Source organism: Lissotriton vulgaris, chromosome 1_1 (assembly GCF_964263255.1).
Source record: "Lissotriton vulgaris chromosome 1_1, aLisVul1.2, whole genome shotgun sequence".
Classification (NCBI taxonomy): Eukaryota; Metazoa; Chordata; class Amphibia; order Caudata; family Salamandridae; genus Lissotriton; species Lissotriton vulgaris.
Window position 1 is genome coordinate 1,613,713,846 of NC_141685.1, and position 19,298 is coordinate 1,613,733,143.

Genomic DNA, 19,298 nt, shown 5'->3' on the forward strand with positions numbered 1-19,298 from the left:
CATGCAGTTGCCCTCACCTGTAGTATAGTGCACCCTGCCTTAGGGCTGTGAGGCCTGCTTGATGTTGACTTACCTAGGCTCCCAGGCAATGTTTGCTGGCATGGCACCCAGACAGGGTGCCATGTCTACTGTGTTGTTTTTCTCCCTCACAGGGGCATGCAGGCTGCAATGGCAGTGGCATGGTCCTAGTGAGGCGGTCCCAGGAGACCCTCTTCAGCCTCCAGACCCTAGGTACCTAAGGCACCACTTACTAGGGACTACAGAGGGGCAGAGGTACCAATTGTGGACATGTTTTTGGGGAAAGAAGACTGATACTGGAAGCATGAACATCAGGGACCCAGTACTCTAGAGTCAGTTACATCAAAAGGCAAGCAAATGGTGTGTGTGGGGATGTTTTTACTGCAACAGAACCCCATTTTCTCACAGTAGCCATCATCTACAAGGAATCGTTCAGATGTTGCTTCTCGCCTCTCAGTTTCTTGAACTGCAAGAGCCTTCTCTTTTCCATCTCATTCACACCCACCTTTGGCCTTTCAGGAATCCTACCTCATAGGCCCCCTGGCCCCTACGCCCACTTCCTACAGGCATTCCTTCAACTAGTTGCCAGTCTGGCTATGAACAAGGCTAACTTCACCCTGCTGGGTGATTTCAACATAATTGTTGATGACACCAACAATGGTGCTTCAAAGAATCTTCTACAAGATCTTGCCTCCCTACAGTTCACACAATTGGTTGAGGCTCCTACTCATGAAAAAGGTGACTCTATTGATTTAGGGCCAGATGTAGGTGGTCATTTACCAGCCGGTAACGGCCGATTTCGGCCGTTACCGACCGGTAAATGGTCATTTGGTCAAATGGTCATTTGTGATGTAGGGGCCCTATTTTACAGATTCGTTAAATTTACCGAATCGGTAAATTTACCGATTCGGTAACTTGCAGATGTAGGTGGGACTCTTCTGAGTCCCACAGGCCTTACAGATTCGGTATTTTACCACCCAATCCAATTGGGTGGTAACATACCGAATCCAGGTGTGCATGCACATGTGTGCATGCACACCTATGCCATGTGACAGACAGACATGCCCTTAGGGCATGTCTGTGTGCCACATGGCACACGTGCCTGAATTCGGGGTGCTAGAGGGTGTCAAAGTGACACCCCTGCACCCTTGCATCATTCGGTATTTACCGTATCGGTAAATACCGATTCGGTAATGCCCATTGATTCCTATGGGTTTCAATGCCCATAGGAATCGATGGGCATTACCGAATCGGTATTTACCGATTCAGTAAATACCGATTCTTACAGAATCGGTAATTCAATTACCGATTCTACCTAAATCTCCCCCCTTCTATTTTACCGATTCATAAATACCGAATCGGTAAAATTCGGTATTTATGAATTGGTAAAACAGACTCACCTACATCTGGCCCTTAGTGTTTAGTAATATTACAAACCTACAAGTGGAAAGTCCTCTGCCACTAACCTGGTCTGATCATTTTTTGCTACCTATCACATTGCTTTACCTCTCACCCCTACCTGCCAAGCAGAAGGAACAACGCAGGCTTGAGTTAAATCTGAAGAAGTGGTTAGCTTCCCTGAATAAAATCACACATGAACCATCAGACCACATCACTATGTCCACTCACAGGTTCAATGAGTGGATCAACAATTCTCTAGATCAGGTCTTACCAGCAAGATGGCACAAGGTTGCATGGCAAGGTAACACATCTCCATGATTCAACTCCCATTTAAAGGGCTTAAAATAGAGTTTTAGCGTCGAGAGAGAAACTGGAGGAAGTCTTATGATGAGGCAAGTAAATCGAAATATGGGAAAGCCATCAGGAACTGCCACGCAGAAATCGGAACCTCCCAACCTTCCTATTACTCTGCAAAGGTGGTAAACTCCTCCAACACAACCAAAGAAATATTACAGATTCTTAAAACTATCACTGAGCCCAAACTAGTCCGCTCCCTACCAGAATCCCTTGTGGCGAACAGTAATGGCCTGGAACACTTCTTTCAAAAGAAGAAAAGAAGATCATGGACATTTACTCTTCCTTTCCTAATGTGCCAATCCTGGATTATCCTTTGTCCAGAAAGACCTGCCTAGAGCACCTGATAGATGGCCTTCTGGCATCACCCTGACTTCACACCGAGTCTTCGCACAGACTTGTTCAGCGAAGTAAAGTCAGGTTCCCCCTTAGACCCACCTCTCTGTCTAGGCAACTATAGGCTGATTTATTTGCTGCCGAGAGTATTCAAGCTTTTAGAGAAACATGTAAACAAGCATCTCTCCATGTTCCTCGAATCCAACAAAGTCCTCTGCCCCAACCAAATGGGGTTCAGACCACTACAAAGAACTGAAACAGCACTGTTGGCTGTGGTGGAGGAACTGAGACGGCTTCTGGTTCAAGGTGGCTCTGCAGCCATTATTCTCTTAGATCTCGGTGCAGCTTTCGACACTTGATCACACCATGCTCATACAGAGAATCAAAGATGCAGGCATTGAAGGCAGGGCACTGAAACAGCTCACTTCATTCCTTGAGAATAGAACCTTCCAGGTGTTAGACCAGTGCTGTTACTCAGACAACCTTCCAGTGAGTTGAGGAATGCCCCATGGCTCAGCCCTATGCTCCACCTCTTCAACATGTAGATGCACCGACTTGGCACAAATCCTACAATGACGACACCCAACTAGTTATGTCAATTTCTCCAGAATCCAGCTCTAATCTCCTCCGATTTGCCCATTTTCTACAGGAAGTGGCCAATTGGATTACATACTGCCTGAAACTAAATAAGCGGTACAAAAGGGGGTGGTGATGGACGGAGCATCTGAATCAATCAAACACTCACACCCAGTCAAAAGAACTGGGTTTAATCCATCACCGTTCTTTACCCCACTCTGCCACCCCAGTTCAGACATGGCTATATGCAAATCAGTCTGGCCCTGTGCCTCATGGGAACAGTCCAGCCCGAACTGCCAAGCCATGTCTTCCCTGGACCGGAAACAAGCTTCCGAGGACCGGTTTCTGAAATTCCAGCCGTCTTCAGCCCGGCTTGCTTGAATCCAGTGGCAAAGTGAGCAAGGGACTCACGTTTGAGCATACCCTGCCACACTTATGGCGGCCAAAAGCGGTACAAAAGGGGTGGTGATGGACGGAGCATCTGAATCAATCAAACACTCACACCCAGTCAAAAGATCTGGGTTTAATCCATCACCGTTCTTTAGCCCACTCTGCCACCCCAGTTCAGACATGGTTATATGCAAATCAGTCTGACCCTGTGCCTTATGGGAACAGTCCAGCCCGAACTGCCAAGCCATGTCTTCCCTGGACCGGAAACAAGCTTCCAAGGACCGGTTTCTGGCATTCCAGCCGTCTTCAGCCCAGCTTGCTTGAATCCAGTGGCAAAGTGAGCAAGGGACTCACATCTGAGCATACCCTGCCACACTTATGGCGGCCAAAAGCGGTACAAAAGGGGGTGGTGATGGACGGAGCATCTGAATCAATCAAACACTCACACCCAGTCAAAAGATCTGGGTTTAATCCATCACCGTTCTTTAGCCCACTCTGCCACCCCAGTTCAGACATGGCTATATGCAAATCAGTCTGACCCTGGATTTAACCCATATCTTTTGACTGGGTGTGAGTGTTTGATTGATTCAGATGCTCCGTCGATCACCACCCCCTTTTGTACCACTTTTGGCCGCCATAAGTGTGGCAGGGTATGCTCAGACGTGAGTCCCTTGCTCACTTTGCCACTGGATTCAAGCAAAACGATTCAGAAAAGGGGATGGTGATGGACAGAGTATCTGAATTAAACAGAACACTCGTACCCAGTCAACAGATCAGGGCTTGATCCATCACCGTTTTTTAGCTCACTGCACCATCCCAGCTCAGAACCTGGCTACATGCAAATTAGTCTGTCCCTGGCCCAGTGCATCATGGGAATAGGGCAGACCAAACTACCAAGCCAATTCTTATACTGGAAAGGAAACAAGCTTCCGGGGACCGGTTTCTGGCATTACAGCCGTCTTCGGCCCGGCTTGCTTGAATCCTGATGGTGCAATGAGCAAGGGACTCACATCTGAGTATACCCTTCCACGCTTATGGCGGACAAAACGATTCAGAAAAGGGGGTGGTGATGGACAGAGTATCTGAATTAAACAGAACACTCGTACCCAGTCAACAGATCAGGGCTTGATCCATCACCGTTTTTTAGCTCACTGCACCATCCCAGCTCAGAACCTGGCTACGTGCAAATTAGTCTGTCCCTGGCCCAGTGCATCATGGGAACAGGGCAGACCAAACTACCAAGCCAATTCTTATACTGGAAAGGAAACAAGCTTCCGGGGACCGGTTTCTGGCATTACAGCTGTCTTCGGCCCGGCTTGCTTGAATCCTGATGGTGAAGTGAGCAAGGGACTCACATCTGAGTATACCCTTCCACGCTTACGGTGGACAAAACGATTCAGAAAAGGGGGTGGTGATGGACAGAGTATCTGAATTAAACAGAACACTCGTACCCAGTCAACAGATCAGGGCTTGATACATCACCGTTTTTTAGCTCACTGCACCATCCCAGCTCAGAACCTGGCTACATGCAAATTAGTCTGTCCCTGGCCCAGTGCATCATGGGAACAGGGCAGACCAAACTACAAAGCCAATTCTTATACTGGAAAGGACACAGTTCGCTGGCCTATTTGGCCTCTAAAATTTGGAATTCCTTACCATCTGTTAATCCCCTCCCACATCATTGCAGTTTGACTTGTGCTTCATTGATTTTAGGGCTAGGAGGCCTTAAGGTAGCCATGCGCTTTACAAGTCTTATAGAACAGAATAGAGCAGAACTTAAGTCAATCCATGAATGCCAGGAACACACTACTACCCATTGAAGCACAACAGCCGTATATTTACTAGAATCTATTGTTAAATGTGACATACAAAACAAAAACTCATATTTCCTCCTAAGAACATTTCCAAGTACCCAGCCACGCAGCCTTAAATAAGGTGTCTGTAGAAATACGAATAAGACCGAGCACTTCCATATCTGATGGTTCTTTTTAGCTAAACAAATGATCTTCAAGTTTTGCACCCACTGAGTGCTGGTAGCATGGAGTGTAGTTTGCATCATGCCCCTGGAATGTCCTAAAATGTGTTCAAGCGGTTCCCAGGGCTAGTGACTGCTAAATAGATGACTGTTCTATTTTGACAGGCTTTGCCAGAGATCGGTAGTGACATTTTGAAAGGGGACTTGAAGAACCTTGAGGAAGAGACTGCACATCTCCAATCACAGCTCAGTGACTCTCTGAAGCAACTGCACCAGAAAGAGCTGAGAATCCAACAGATGAACAGCAAAGTGAGTACATTCAAATTCAAATTCAAAAAAGCTTTATTCGATACAAACTATGATATCATAAAAGCATACATTTGTTAAAAAAAAGGAATAGATACATAACACAAAACAAATATAAGTCAGAAAAAGCCAGTACATTGTCCTTTTAGAAGAAACAGGGGAGATATCGAAAATTCATTTACACATATATATTCAATCAAAGTTAAAAACATTTTATTCTTAAAATCTTGTGCATTTTTAAAAGTTTCTTAAAAAAACCATATAATCGGTTTATATATTTACATCAAATTTCAAAATTTTACCACGAGTTTCAGAAATTTAGCTAAAATGTAGATCACTTCCAAGGTTTCCATCCTTTGTAGTCAAAAAAACGCATCTCTACATGATCGGAGACCCCAGTCCCTAAGAATTGGTTTAAGAAGGATCTTTCTAGGAACCTGATAAAACTTACAAAATGAAGTGCAGTGCAGGTTAGATTGAGGGGCAAGATCGTCACAGGGACCGGGCAGCATTTCTCTCGACCAATCATTACAATTTGGAAATGTAATTAGACGGAAAAAAGAACCCAATCTGAACCTTGAGAGAAGCATTCTGACATAGGAATTAGTGTCACTAACAAGGTACAATTGCAGACCCTGTTCCGTTGTAATTTGTTGATAGGCTAGGACTGATTTTTTCAGTTTTTCAGTGTACCATCTTTTGTTCGCTAGATGGTCCATAGCCATTTTACGTAACACTTTCCTTGATATTGTTTCCATGCTAGTTGGATTTTTAAAAAACTCAGGGTGGCCAATATCATTCAACATTTTTTCCACCACACACCGCCATTTAATACGCTTTACACCATCAAGTTGTAAACAATCAGATATGGTATTACGATTAAAGGCTGTCGCTGGGCTTAGCCATAGCTTATGCCATAACAGAATGGGCTCAGTCAATATAATGTCGGAGATATAGGGGAGGCCTAGTTCAATGTGTATAAAATAGTTAGGTGTTGATTTAGGAACCCCCAGGAGGTTTCTGAGGAAGCGATTCTCCGCTTGTTGAATAGAAACTGGGGAATCAATCCCCCAGATACCAGAACCATAGATGGCCGTTGCAACACATTTTGCCTTATAAATAACAATCAACTCCTTAACGGGTCTTCCCCCAATTTTAATGGCAAAATTCTGCAATGCTCCAATTGCTTTAGAAAATGCTAATCTTCTGGCTTTAATTGCAGTTTGCCAGGAGCATTTCCTGTGAAAAGAGATCCCAAGATGGGGAAATTGATCTATTGTCTCTATCTTTCTGCCTTCTATAAAAATAGGGCAGGGTATTTTCTTTGTACCTTGTCGACAGGACATGGAAAAGGTTTTTGAAATATTAACCTTAAGTCTCTTTTCCCTCATAAAAAGTGTGAATTTTGAGACAGCCCTTTGTAGGCCCAAGCTGGTCTGGGACATAATCGCGGCATCGTCCGCATATAAAAGGATGGGGACGGGGCGGCCCTGGACTAAGGGGTAATCATATTGAAAGCTCTTAAGGTGGTCGCCAATCGCATTTATGTGGAGGGAGAAGAGTAGGGGGGCTAAGATGCACCCCTGTCTCACCCCCCTCTTGATAGAAAATCTTGGCGAGCACTCCCCTCGTGGACCAAAACGCACCCTTGCTCCTGCATCCCTATATATTTCCTTGATGAAATTAAGGATTGAAGGGTCCGGACCAAGATCTTTTAAAGTGGCCCATAATGAATTGTGGTCAACACAATCAAAGGCTGAGCTCAAGTCAATAAAAGTTATAAAAAGGTTCCCCTTTTTGGCTTCGATGTATTTAGAAATTAAAAAATATAAATTTAGACTCTGCTCAACCGTCCCCATGCCTTGTCGAAATCCATACTCTGGTTGTTTTCCTCGGGCAAAAGGCAGCTGGATCTTTATTTTTAGATGAAAAAATTAAGGCCTCCCAAGCCTGTTGTTTCGAATTTTTTTCCCTATTCTTAATCGCACAGCGATATTGGTGTCTAGCCTGTCTAATCTCCTTTGGGGATCTAGGGATGGCATGCAAGGCCTTTTTTAGGGATTTTAATGCAGATGTACAATTCTTATCAAACCAACCTCTGGGTTTATTAGGTCCTGGTTTAAACTGGCGAGTTAATAATAGTTTTAGAGACTCTTGTATCTTAGAAAAAGAGTCCAACATTTTTAAAGGAGATAGGCAAGTGTTAATCTCTAACTTTCTTTTAGATAAGAAAGTGTCAAACAAGACCTCAGGTACCACCTTATCCCATTTGAGAGTGCAGCCGTTGGTATATCCAACGGAAGTAGGTTGTTGGTAGATAAGACTTTTTTCCCTAATTGCCTGTTTCTCTATATGCTTATTTATATTAAATACGATTGCATAATGATCGCCATAGATGTCGTCCAAAGTTTTTCCATGATGAGAGTAGATAAGCATGTGATTTAGAAAACAAGGTGAAATCAATCACGGTGTTTGAACCTCTTCCATGGAAAGTTGGATGGAAAGGCACGGGCGGTGAGCAGAAGTCATTTACATAATCCAAATTAAAATAAAAAAGAAAATTATTTAAAATATCCCCTGTTTTGGAATGAATAAAGTGGTTCAAGGTATCATCCACAGAAAAGTCAAAACCACAAATTCCCTTTGGGCCATACTGGCAAATATTACAATTGAAATCACCCAGGCAGGCGAGCATGCACTCCCTGCCTATAGATTCTTTTAGTGTGACAATTGTATGACTTAGTTCATTTAAGATTTGTTTCAAAGGTTCTGGCGCCAGGTTATTGTAGAAATTTACTACAATGAGATTAAGAGAACTACCCCACCCAATCACAACAATCTGATAGGATTCCGTAGGAATGTGTTTCAACACAGTTAATCCGCTGGCAATGTTAATATAGGTGCATAAGCCACCCTTGTTTCTTCCCTGATTGCTCGCCAAAGCTGGTACATGGAAAGTCTGATACCCTAGGAAGTGCACTGGGCTTAATGCCCAAGTTTCCTGGAAACATAAGATGGAATAACTGTTCACTATGTCCAGCCATGGTTGGGAACCAATTTTTGTTGCAAGACCGGCCACATTCCAATTAAGTACCAGATTTGGGGAGTAGACAGATAAGGATGTAGAGTATTTGGACATAACACCTTTTCCCCCCCCATATTTGGAAGCACTTATTACAGGAGATGAAACCAAGTTATGACTGTCATAGGTCCCAGCATTTCCTCCCAGATTAACTTCCAGGTGGTCTTTAGGCGGGCTAGGAGGATTTTCGATGTTAAGGTTAGCAGAAGTAGACAACATAGCCGTACTCTTATATGACAAATTACCCCCTACAATACAATCATAATTTTCCTCTTGGGGAGATAAACAAATCTTCCTCTCCAAACAAGAGGCTGATTTCCTGTGTAAAAGTGAAGGGAGGATCCCCTACTTCTACACGCTCCCAAAGATGCACAAGAACAAAATCCCACCGCCTGGGAGACCTATTGTCTCAGGGATAGGCTCTTTGCTCGAACCCCTTTCTTATTTTTGTGATGTCTTTTTCAAAACTATGGTTCAAAAAACGAGCACCTACTTACAGGATACCAAAAGCGTACTACGACTCCTGGACCAACTTACCATAGATGATGACACCATCTTGGTAAGCTTTGACATTGAGAGCTTATATACAAGCATTCCTCAACACGCTACTCTAGAGGTGCTTAAGAGGGCTCTAGATAAAGAAGACTGGACCTCCAGAACCCCAAGAGAGTTCATCTTAGAATGCGCAAGACTGGCCTTGAAGAAAAACTACTTCCAATATGAGGACAAGATCTATCTCCAAACTGGGGGCACTTCTATGGGCAGTACTTTTGCTCCTAGTGTAGCAGGCTTGTACGTACACGATTTTGAGGAAAAGTACATCCTGAACCAGCAAAATCCCTACAGCTCTAATATCTTACTTTGGAGAAGATATATAGACGATGTGCTGACCATCTGGAAAGGCAGCGAAGACATGTTATCATCCTTTTTCGACTGGATAAATACACGGGATGAACATTTGAAATTCACCTACGTGAAGGACCTGAATTCCTTGGTCTTCCTGGATCTCACCATAACGAAAGCTAATGGTAAATTATCAACTGCCACCCACTACAAACCCACCGCTAAAAATAACTTACTCCGCTTCGAAAGCTTCCACCCAAGACCTCTTCGTGAGAACTTACCGTATGGACAATACCTACGGTTGCACAGAAATTGCAGTGAACTTGACGATTATAAACACCAAGCTAAGGATCTCACAACCAAACTGAAGAACCGGGGATACCCTACGAAGATCCTAAATAAGAGTCAAAAGAGAGCCCGCAACCAACATCGAGCGGCTCTTTTAGAGAATGCAACCAGAGCGGAGGAGGAACCTCCCTTAACATGTGTCACAACGTACAACACGATTTCCAATGATGTAACTAAAATCATAGGAAAACACTGGAGCATCCTCAATACCGGCAATCTGCGATGGGAGAAGCCCCTTTTCTCCTATAAAAGGGCTAGGAGCATCAGAGATGCAGTGGTGAACACGAGACCGAAAGTGACTACGGTGGAGAACGAGTCAGTCCTCAGCACATGGGGGCTACCCAAAGTGACCGGACACTATAAATGCGGCAATTGCAGCGTATGCCCTTTCACCCATAACACCAAAACCTTACAACTTGAACCTAACCAAATCTGGACGATCAGGGGACATACGAACTGCAATAGTGAGAACGTAGTGTACTTGCTAACATGTCCCTGTGACCTACGATATGTGGGCATGACTAGCAGGAAAATTAAAACACGCATTGGAGAACACAGAAGCACCATCAGGTGCAAAAAGGCCAATACAAAACTTACCGAACACTTCCTGTCGGTAGGACATAGCGCTGATGACATACACTGGACAATAATTGAACAAATAAGACCTGGGACCAATGTGAACCAACGCCTTTTTGAAAAGGAACAAAGGTGGGTTTACAGACTTGCCACCAATAGAACTGGGCTTAATGATAACATCCCATGGAACACAGTAATGGGGTAACCGACCCCCATCCAACACATTGAGTGCTTAACTACTTGCACCCCACACTGTAACTTCCAACTGAATACAAATCATACTATCCAGTATTGAAACCCTTCCTTGTAGCTCTAAAATAATTGTTTTCCCATACATTTATCATTGTAATCAGGCCAACACCCTGATTCGCAGTTTTCTTCTAGGGGGCGCGGCTCCTTCAAGAGCTCCGTTCGCCCAGTAGTTACCTAGACAACCGCAAAACATTGAAACCCACGTGACCGCCACGTCAGACGCAGCGTCAGCGGGCCCCGCCCCTGAACCGCGCTCCGATTGGTCCACTGGGCACCTCCGATTGGAGCCACGCCTAACCAGGAAGTAGCTAACAATCTACTTCTCGGCGTCGCTACCACATCGGATCATTCCACGGGGCAGTACTGAGTGAGAACCAAGTAGGTTTAGACGCCAGACGAGCAGAAGCCGCAAGTAAGTGCCCAGTGATTAGATTTGAGACGCTGAGTATACGTCTTGGACCTAGACGCATCCATCTTAGGCGACTGGTTAATTGGATGCGCGCCTTTCATTTTGTCATAAATTTCAGGTGACGGACACTTGCCGTCTTGGCCAACTCGATGCCCATGAAGCGCTAATTACCGCTTCAAGTGTAAGCAACACAATCGGTCTTTTGTACTATGTTTTTCACACAACAAGTTTACTCCCTCCGGTACTACACTTAGTTACCGTTCACTTCCAGTAATGCCTGGGCGTGTTGTGACGCCGCACTAGTAGTGGCGATTGCTCTCCCACACCTCCCCATCCCTTTTCACGTGTCCCAACAACTAGTGTACTAACTAGATGCTGGATTCATTTTTAGCACTTCTACGCTCCGGTAATCTCCGCCTGAGCACAATTGTCTGGTTCCTTAGACCGACCACGGGTACGACCTGATATGTTAGGTGCTCTACAATCACCTGAATGTTGGTGTATTCACCTAGCACAGTATTTTTTTAAAGCATACACCCTTGTTTTGTCATCCCCAGTACGTATACCCAACCTTTATATGTTTTCTATTACAGGTTTTTCTCCTGATCCAGGAAAAAGCACTTTTTTACACCAGACCACTATTTATGGTCTGTTTTTGAACGAGGGCTGGACACGCCTTAGCGTGTGTGGACCACCCCGTTCAAGATACACGGTCCTGAAGAAAACCAAAAAATCTTACAGATGGTTGAAACATGTAGACCTATTTTTAATCAACTCACATAGCACACTTGGCTATTTTTAAGTTTTTCACACGTCTTGAGGCACCAAAACCTTCCTAATTAGGCACCGGTGCCACATATATATTTTAACAGGGCTCAAGCACTCCAGAATAAATTCTTGGTGTGAGTAGACTTGGCCCTTTTTAACACACTTTTCACAGTTATCCTTTGCACATATAAAAACAAAGAAACCCGCTCCACTGTAACCAGGTGTCGTAGCACACCCTATGGGCACTCGGCCTATGGGGTGGGACCCCAATGATGAAGCATGTCACCAACCAGGTTGGTGAGTGAGGGGTCTTCTCTAAGGACTACTACTGTCCTACATAAGGGTTGGGGCAATGTTTTGCTAACCAGAGCCTTAAGCTCCTGATACAGAAGGATTTTCTTCTTTGTATTTTTTGCGCCCTCAGGGGGTACTCCTCCATTGTTGTTTAAACTATACCTTAGGGGACCAGGAGTTCCCGCCACACATAGACTGTGAAAACCTCCCTTACTCTCTCCTTTGTTATACACGAGATAAACAAATCACCATATCTTGCAGTTTTGTAGGACTCAATGTTGCGTTGCCAGATCCTACACGCACATTCAAATCCAATTTTGCTACACAGTGCTTCCCCCTTGTATTTTGTAGTGACTCAGGCGATCTACTTGTCGGAATAGGAGTAACAGTGAAGAATTCATCTAATGTATTACAATTAACCGTGTACTCTCGGGTGATTCCCTCATAAAAAGTAGGTGGAATGAGTCATTCATTTATGTCTAAGCCAGAGAGGGGTTTGAATAAGTTGTGTAATGGGATGTTCCAGTACTCATTTGGATTTATGGGGTGGTAGTTATTGCCAAAAGGAATGGCGTAGCTATTTGGGCGTTGAGGTGGAAGAAAAGGGAGAAAATTGTTATTATACTGTCTGGAGGCGGTAGAGTGTGGGATACGATATGGAAAATGTGGAGCATCAAAACTGCGCAAAGTTGGAGGGTAATTTGGGGGCATCATCAGAGCTTCAGGGTAAAAATAGATCAAGTTACAAGATGATACGCCACCCTCACTTCTCCCTGGGAACCAATCACTGATGTACGTGACCACCCTATGATCCCTAAAATTTACTATCACCACATCCCCCTCAATGTCTTTAGGGCGTGGGCTCACCCAATTACACCGTCTTACCAATACTATATCTCCATTTAGATGTAATGGGAGAGGTCTGTTGTTACGCAGCGAGTGGATAACTTTATTTTTAAGACTAGTATTAGGTTCTATGTTTCCTACTGGCACGACCGGGACTCCTGTTAAAATAATGACATAGTTGGATGATTCTGGGGGTAAGTCTACAATATTTCTAAAGTTAGAATTTACTCTAGTCGTTTTACTTGTCTTCGTTGGAGGGTCGTTTCTAGTAGGAAGGACTTTCGGGGGACCTGGTTTAACCTTCTCTTTGCGTGTATCTTGCGTGGACTCCGATTTAATAGAATTTGTGTCAACAAGCGTATTTTTAGTTACGGACGTGTCCGTTTGTGGCCTGGATGGTTTCTGTATTGGATGTTTAATTTTAGAACAGTTTTCCCTTGGATTGGTTGGTTTAGGGTTTTCAATTAAATTGGAGGCTGCCAAAATACAATCCATTTTTCCCCCAACCTTTTGACTCTCTCTGTGAGTAGAAGTATGAGAGATTTTAGAAGGCATTCAATAGCCTCCATTAACCCTTTAGTCGGCAAGGCTTCTGAAAAAGAAGTTATTATTGTTGGAGGCCCTATTAATACATCCTTCCCTAGTTCCTTAGGTGACTTATTTGTTGGATCCATAGGAGGTGATGATATACATGAGGTTTTATCCCCTTTTCTGACCCCTCCCTTTCTCCTTCTTTTTTTAGGTGGAGAACGATGTACTCCCATGTACTTCTTAGTTTGTAATTTATCTTTGGTTACACTAGCTGCTATTGGCGGTTGTGTCTCCATCGATACTACAGCCTCTACTGGAGAATTACAAACAGGAGAAGATGTGTTTCTGTTGGACTGAGAGACTGCGTCTAAGAGTATAGGGGAGTTTAGATCTATTAGAGAGTTTGAAGTAACAGGCGGCCCATTAATAGTAAGATCATTAGTTTTTTCCGTGGCGTGTAACGGTGGTGACCTGTCTTGAAAAATTAGTAGGATATTTTCTGTGCTAAACAGCTCTGCGTCTACATCTACTGGCATGTTATTATGTGATTGTGTAATAGGTGCAACCTTCTGTGGCGAGATTATTGGCTTATTTTTTAAGAGTTCAATGGAGAAACGGCACTCCGCACGTTTCTCAGCCAATGTAATCTCCTTGTCTATTTCTCTAGTGGCCCTGAAATATTTTTTCATCTAAAGGCCCAGGTATAGAAACCCCTACAATAGGCGGTAAGGAGTTCAGAACACCTGTAGACATCCTGGGTCCTCAGCTCAATAACAGAATGGACAATATTCTAATATGAACCTGTCATATACAGGTATGGGGTGAACCCAGTGACTATGTTATTAGCTGAACAGAAAATAGGGGACGAGCAGAACACAGCTTACTGTCATGTACCCCCAGCTGGGAGATAGAGTCCAGGCCGAAAAGTTAGAGGGGGGCCCAGCCCAGCCTCCTGCAGCCCCTGACGGCCACAGACGGCCCGCCCTTTGCCCGGCGTCCCGCGAGGCGGGGCTTACGGTGATTTTATGCGCCTCCTGGCGCGGTTTGATGAGGCTTGTGGCGCATGGGGTGATGGGAGTTGTGGTCCTGCTCTCCGCTCGGCGGCCTCGCAACAACGATGGCAAAAGGCAGTGAGGTGGCGGGAGGCAGGGAGACCAGCGTCCAACCAAAGTTCCAAAATCACAGGCGGCAGGTCAGTCCTTCGTTACGGGTCAGCAAAGAGTTCCCCGCTCAGCAGGGACTTACGGTGATTTTATGCGCCTCCTGGCGCGGTTTGATGAGGCTTGTGGCGCATGGGGTGATGGGAGTTGTGGTCCTGCTCTCCGCTCGGCGGCCTCGCAACAACGATGGCAAAAGGCAGTGAGGCGGCGGGAGGCAGGGAGACCAGCCCAGACCAGCGTCCAACCAAAGTTCCAAAATCACAGGCGGCAGGTCAGTCCTTCGTTACGGGTCAGCAAAGAGTTCCCCGCTTAGCAGGGGCTTACGGTGATTTTATGCGCCTCCTGGCGCGGTTTGATGAGGCTTGTGGCGCATGGGGTGATGGGAGTTGTGGTCCTGCTCTCCGCTCGGCGGCCTCGCAACAACGATGGCAAAAGGCAGTGAGGCGGCGGGAGGCAGGGAGACCAGCCCAGACCAGCGTCCAACCAAAGTTCCAAAATCACAGGCGGCAGGTCAGTCCTTCGTTACGGGTCAGCAAACAGTTCCCCGCTCAGCAGGGGCTTACGGTGATTTTATGCGCCTCCTGGCGCGGTTTGATGAGGCTTGTGGCGCATGGGGTGATGGGTGCTGTGGTCCTGCTCTCCGCTCGGCGGCCTCGCAACAACCAATGAGGCGGCGGGAGGCAGGGAGACCTGCCCAGACCAGCGTCCAACCAAAGTTCCAAAATCACAGGCGGTAGGTCAGTCCTTCGTTACGGGTCAGCAAACAGTTCCCAAACAGAGTACATTCATAATTTCTTTCTTCTAGTAGATATCCATTTTTTTTAATACAACATTTAATTGATTTCAACTTGGACAATCTGGTTCCGGGCCATTGTCACATAAATGAACAACTTAGTTAGATGACATATCTTCCCCAACACTAACAGGCCAATAAGCATATTGTATCGGCTCTGTGTACCTCTGTTAACCCCTCTTCTTCCTCCCCCAGTCTTCAGATGGGACAAGTCCCTCCAAAAGTCCAGATTTCCGCATCCATGGCATGGTTCAAATTGTATTGTTGTTCAAGGAAGATTCCTTTATGTCTGGTCCAGTCGGCCCATATTTTATAGTGTTTCTGTGGACACCCTTTTGCCATGTAAATGGGAAATTCCTGGCTCATGCATCGATCTAAGCCTACCTCCCACATTTCTAGGGCGGGAGGTTCTACGTTTTTCCATGACTTGGCTATGTACCTCTTGGCTACAACCAGTCCTAACCATATTAGAGCCATCTGGCATCTATTATTGTCGATGTCTGTTGTGATATGAAGAGTAAATGTAGGGTCCCTTGGTAGTCTCCATCCTAGCACATGTCGCAAACACACAAGCACCCCCTTCCTGAAGGAAACAAACAGTTCACATGTCCAGACAGTATATAACGGGAAACATCACTTACAATGCATTTATTACAACGCACTACCATTACAACGCAACCATTACAACGCAAACCATTACAACGCATTGCGCTGGGGGGCGCTCTAGGATAGGGAATATATTTAATTTACTATCCAACACCTTCCCTACTATCCCCGGGGACTGGAGTTGGAATAGTAAATTAAATAAATCACTATCCAGCGCTTAAACGCACTATGCGTTGTAGTGGTATGCGATGTAAAAACCGCGTTGTAACAGCAGGCGTTGTAAAAGCCTGCGTTGTAGTGACACCAGTCCAAAATAACACATCAACCTTCTGCACCCCACGCCCCAAACATCGCCCCCATCTTCCACTAACGTGAAATAAAGTCTGTGTGGATATTTTAATTGTATTAACCTGCTTTGAGAGGCAATTGTTGCTTTTTGGGGGAGTCCAGATCCTCTCTCCAATCGTATTCTGTAAAGGGTCCCAGATCCCCGACCCACGGTGTCCATAGTTGGTCAAATGTATCTTTAGAGTTTATTACCAATGAGCGGTCTACTTAGGATAATTTGTGGGTGATTAATTTGCAGAGTAGGATCTTGGATTCTATGGGACTATGCTCTGTTAGGTCGGTCAAGGCTGCAATGTGGAGCATGAGGGTGTGTTGGAGTTGTAAGTATCTGAAAAATTGACTGTGATGTAGGTCATTCTCCCCCTATAAATCTGCAAATAATTTCTTCGCCAGACCGGACATGGCATCGCCCAATTTAGAGACACCAATTATGTCCCAGGACATGAAGCCCTTTCGTTCAGCCACTTGTCGCAGTGCAGATCCAGAGCACAGGAGGGTTCATTTACTCAAGAGCCCTGTCCACTTCAAGACTTTGTGAGTGTCTCTCCATATTTCAATTCCTAGCTTTGTAGCCGGTGGTAGATGCGCGAGGGAAGAGTTACTAGAGAACAGGTGTAAGATCAGTGTGTCTTTCATCACCCATCTCGCTACAGCGAAGGGGGGGACTTCCCTTGTGGCGAACCACCATTCATTGATGACAATCAGATGTGATGCCCTATAATAAGAGACAATGTTCAGACAATGCAGCCATCATAAGTCATCTTGTAGCATTGGTTAGGGCAATTTGTGAGTATTGATGGTTACACAAGAAGTCCTACAGGAAGGATAATTCTGCAATACCAGGCACAGGAGGATGACCATCTTGTAGATAAAGGAGCGTTCTATAATAGACAGGGGGAGGTTGTCCAGGACCTAAGGTCTCGAAACAGCCGTTCCATTTGGGGCTGAATATTACCTTCCCATGCCCTCTGTGGGTTGCTTGTCATATAAACCCCAATATATTTGAAGCCGACCCATTCTAGAGCCAACTGGGTGCAGCCTATGGTTTATATTAAGGTCTTGGCTTTGTTGATGGCGAGGCTTGAGAATCTGCTGAAAATGTGCCTTATTTTAAGGACTCGATGCCCAGATTCTTGTGGGTCGTCTGAAGGCTGAATCGTTGCACAGTGCAAGTCTCCCGTTTCAAGGATGCAGGACTTGTGTGTAGTGTCTGTGCCATTTCAAAGTGCTCTCCTCTTGTAGGTCTCACCTTAAATTTAGGGTGCTTAAGAACTGATTTACATGTGGGTGCCACATTTGTTATCTTGGCCTTGAGTGCTTAGCGACATTTTAATTCACAGGGCACACTTTATATTAATTCCTCCTCGAGATAGACAGAAATGCCAGGTGATACTATTGAATTGTCTGGTTGACAATGTTGGGTAAAGATACAGTTGAAATTGTGGCAAACATGCTCATCACTCGTTTCAGCTTTTGAAATGAAAAGTATTTTTAAAAGAGTGTTGTGTCAGATATACTCACAAGGACATTTTCGTGGCAATACAAAGAGCCTTTTTTTCCTTTTAGGTTACAAATATTTTGTTAAGTGCTCACATTAATGATTGTCAGGATAGCACAGTTATCTAGCAAGGCAGGCGAGTCAACTGGCAACAGACAGCATGCAGCAGGCTTCACGGGCGTCCCGCGCCTGGTGTTCTAGTCTCACAAGCACATTCTTTAGCTTGTACATGTTGTGCTTTGAGTGGAGTGGTTATTACCTAATCGAGATAAGTTCAGATATCAGAAAGACTTCCTCCTCTTAATGCATAGATTTGTTTCAGTTTACAGGTAGAAGCTTACACATGGATCCCAAGTTAACAAATGTTTGTACCAATTATATTGCAAGATTTGTAATTTGCTGTTGAATGCCAAGACTGTCTACTTGACAGTACCCCATAGATCTACCACCCTCGAAAATTATTTTTCAATTGGCAGTCTTATCACTGAAAGGTCTGTAGAGGTTTGTGTGGATCTCGGATTTAGACACTGCCTTTTAAATTTTCTAAGAGAGCCAGATGGCCTCTACTCTGCGACGTTCAAGTTCAGTTGATCCAGCGTTGGATGATGGTGTGTTAGGTGAATGATCTGGCATGTCCTTTTTTAACATCCTGTCCTTATTGAGCCTCCCCATAATTTATTAATTTTTTAGTATCTCCAATCATTTTCTCAAAGAGCATAGACGATCCCCAGAGTCCATTTGTTCTTCCTCTTCCTTTACATGGCTGTGTTCATAATTCCCTGACTACCTGTGAAGAGAGCGGGTTGAATTAAAGAGCATCTTTTCTGTATTGAAACAGAATGTGTTACTTTAAACATACCCCTCTTCTGTTTTTTTTCTTTTGCCTAGCTTTCTCAGATTTTTGAAGAGAAGAAATCCCTGTCAATCCAGCTCCGAGGAAGCAGCCAGAATATCAGGGAGAGCCAACAGCGGTACAATGAAGTCCTAAAGCATTGTGCTGTCCTTGAAGGGCAGCTTCAGGAGTTGCAGTCACAGTTGAAGGAATCTGTGAGTGAAAACCGGAGTGCTTTATGGGGTTCAATACATCATAATGTGGAAGGGGTGCACCGGGGCAGTGTGCAAAGTCTAACTCGGAGATCACGTTTCATGCTGTATGAGTGCCCTCAGTCATTTCATCAAAGGTTTGTTTAGGAAGTAATACTTTTGTAGTGTGCTACACCATCATGTTTATTTTAGCCCAGGAGAGTCAAAACAATCACTGTTTCTCAACACTTTAAAATTGTGTGTGACAGGGTGCACATAGCGAGCAGTGGTGGCTTCAGTCTTGGCTAATCCCTCTATTCACATTGACAACAGCTTTTCTCTCAAAATAATCAATCATAGTCCTCCTTATGGATGAAGTAATGAAGAAGCTTTTGATGTGATAATTATTTCCATGTTCAGGGTTCTCAAATTCAAAACACTTTCCAATGTATTCTAGTAACTCTTTTGTGAAAACTTAACTTGGTAAACTTAAGAAATACTTATACGTTGTTCTAATGCTCAGAACTATTGATATTATTATAATCCCTCACTCAGATGAAGTGTG

General features: G+C 44.6%; 1 protein-coding gene across 5 annotated transcripts in view; it reads left to right on the forward strand.

Moving 5' to 3' along the window:
* Positions 1-19,298, forward strand: part of GOLGB1 (golgin B1) — a 294,232-nt gene that overhangs the window by 219,269 nt on the left and 55,665 nt on the right. For 4 of the 5 annotated variants that reach the window (XM_086918651.1, XM_086918672.1, XM_086918681.1 and 1 more), the window contains 2 exons: positions 5,216-5,359; positions 18,599-18,757. In XM_086918651.1, coding sequence (XP_086774777.1) covers positions 5,216-5,359; positions 18,599-18,757 — 303 coding nt within the window. The remainder of the gene's footprint in view (positions 1-5,215; positions 5,360-18,598; positions 18,758-19,298) is intronic. The other variant, XM_086918690.1, reaches the window with a different exon arrangement.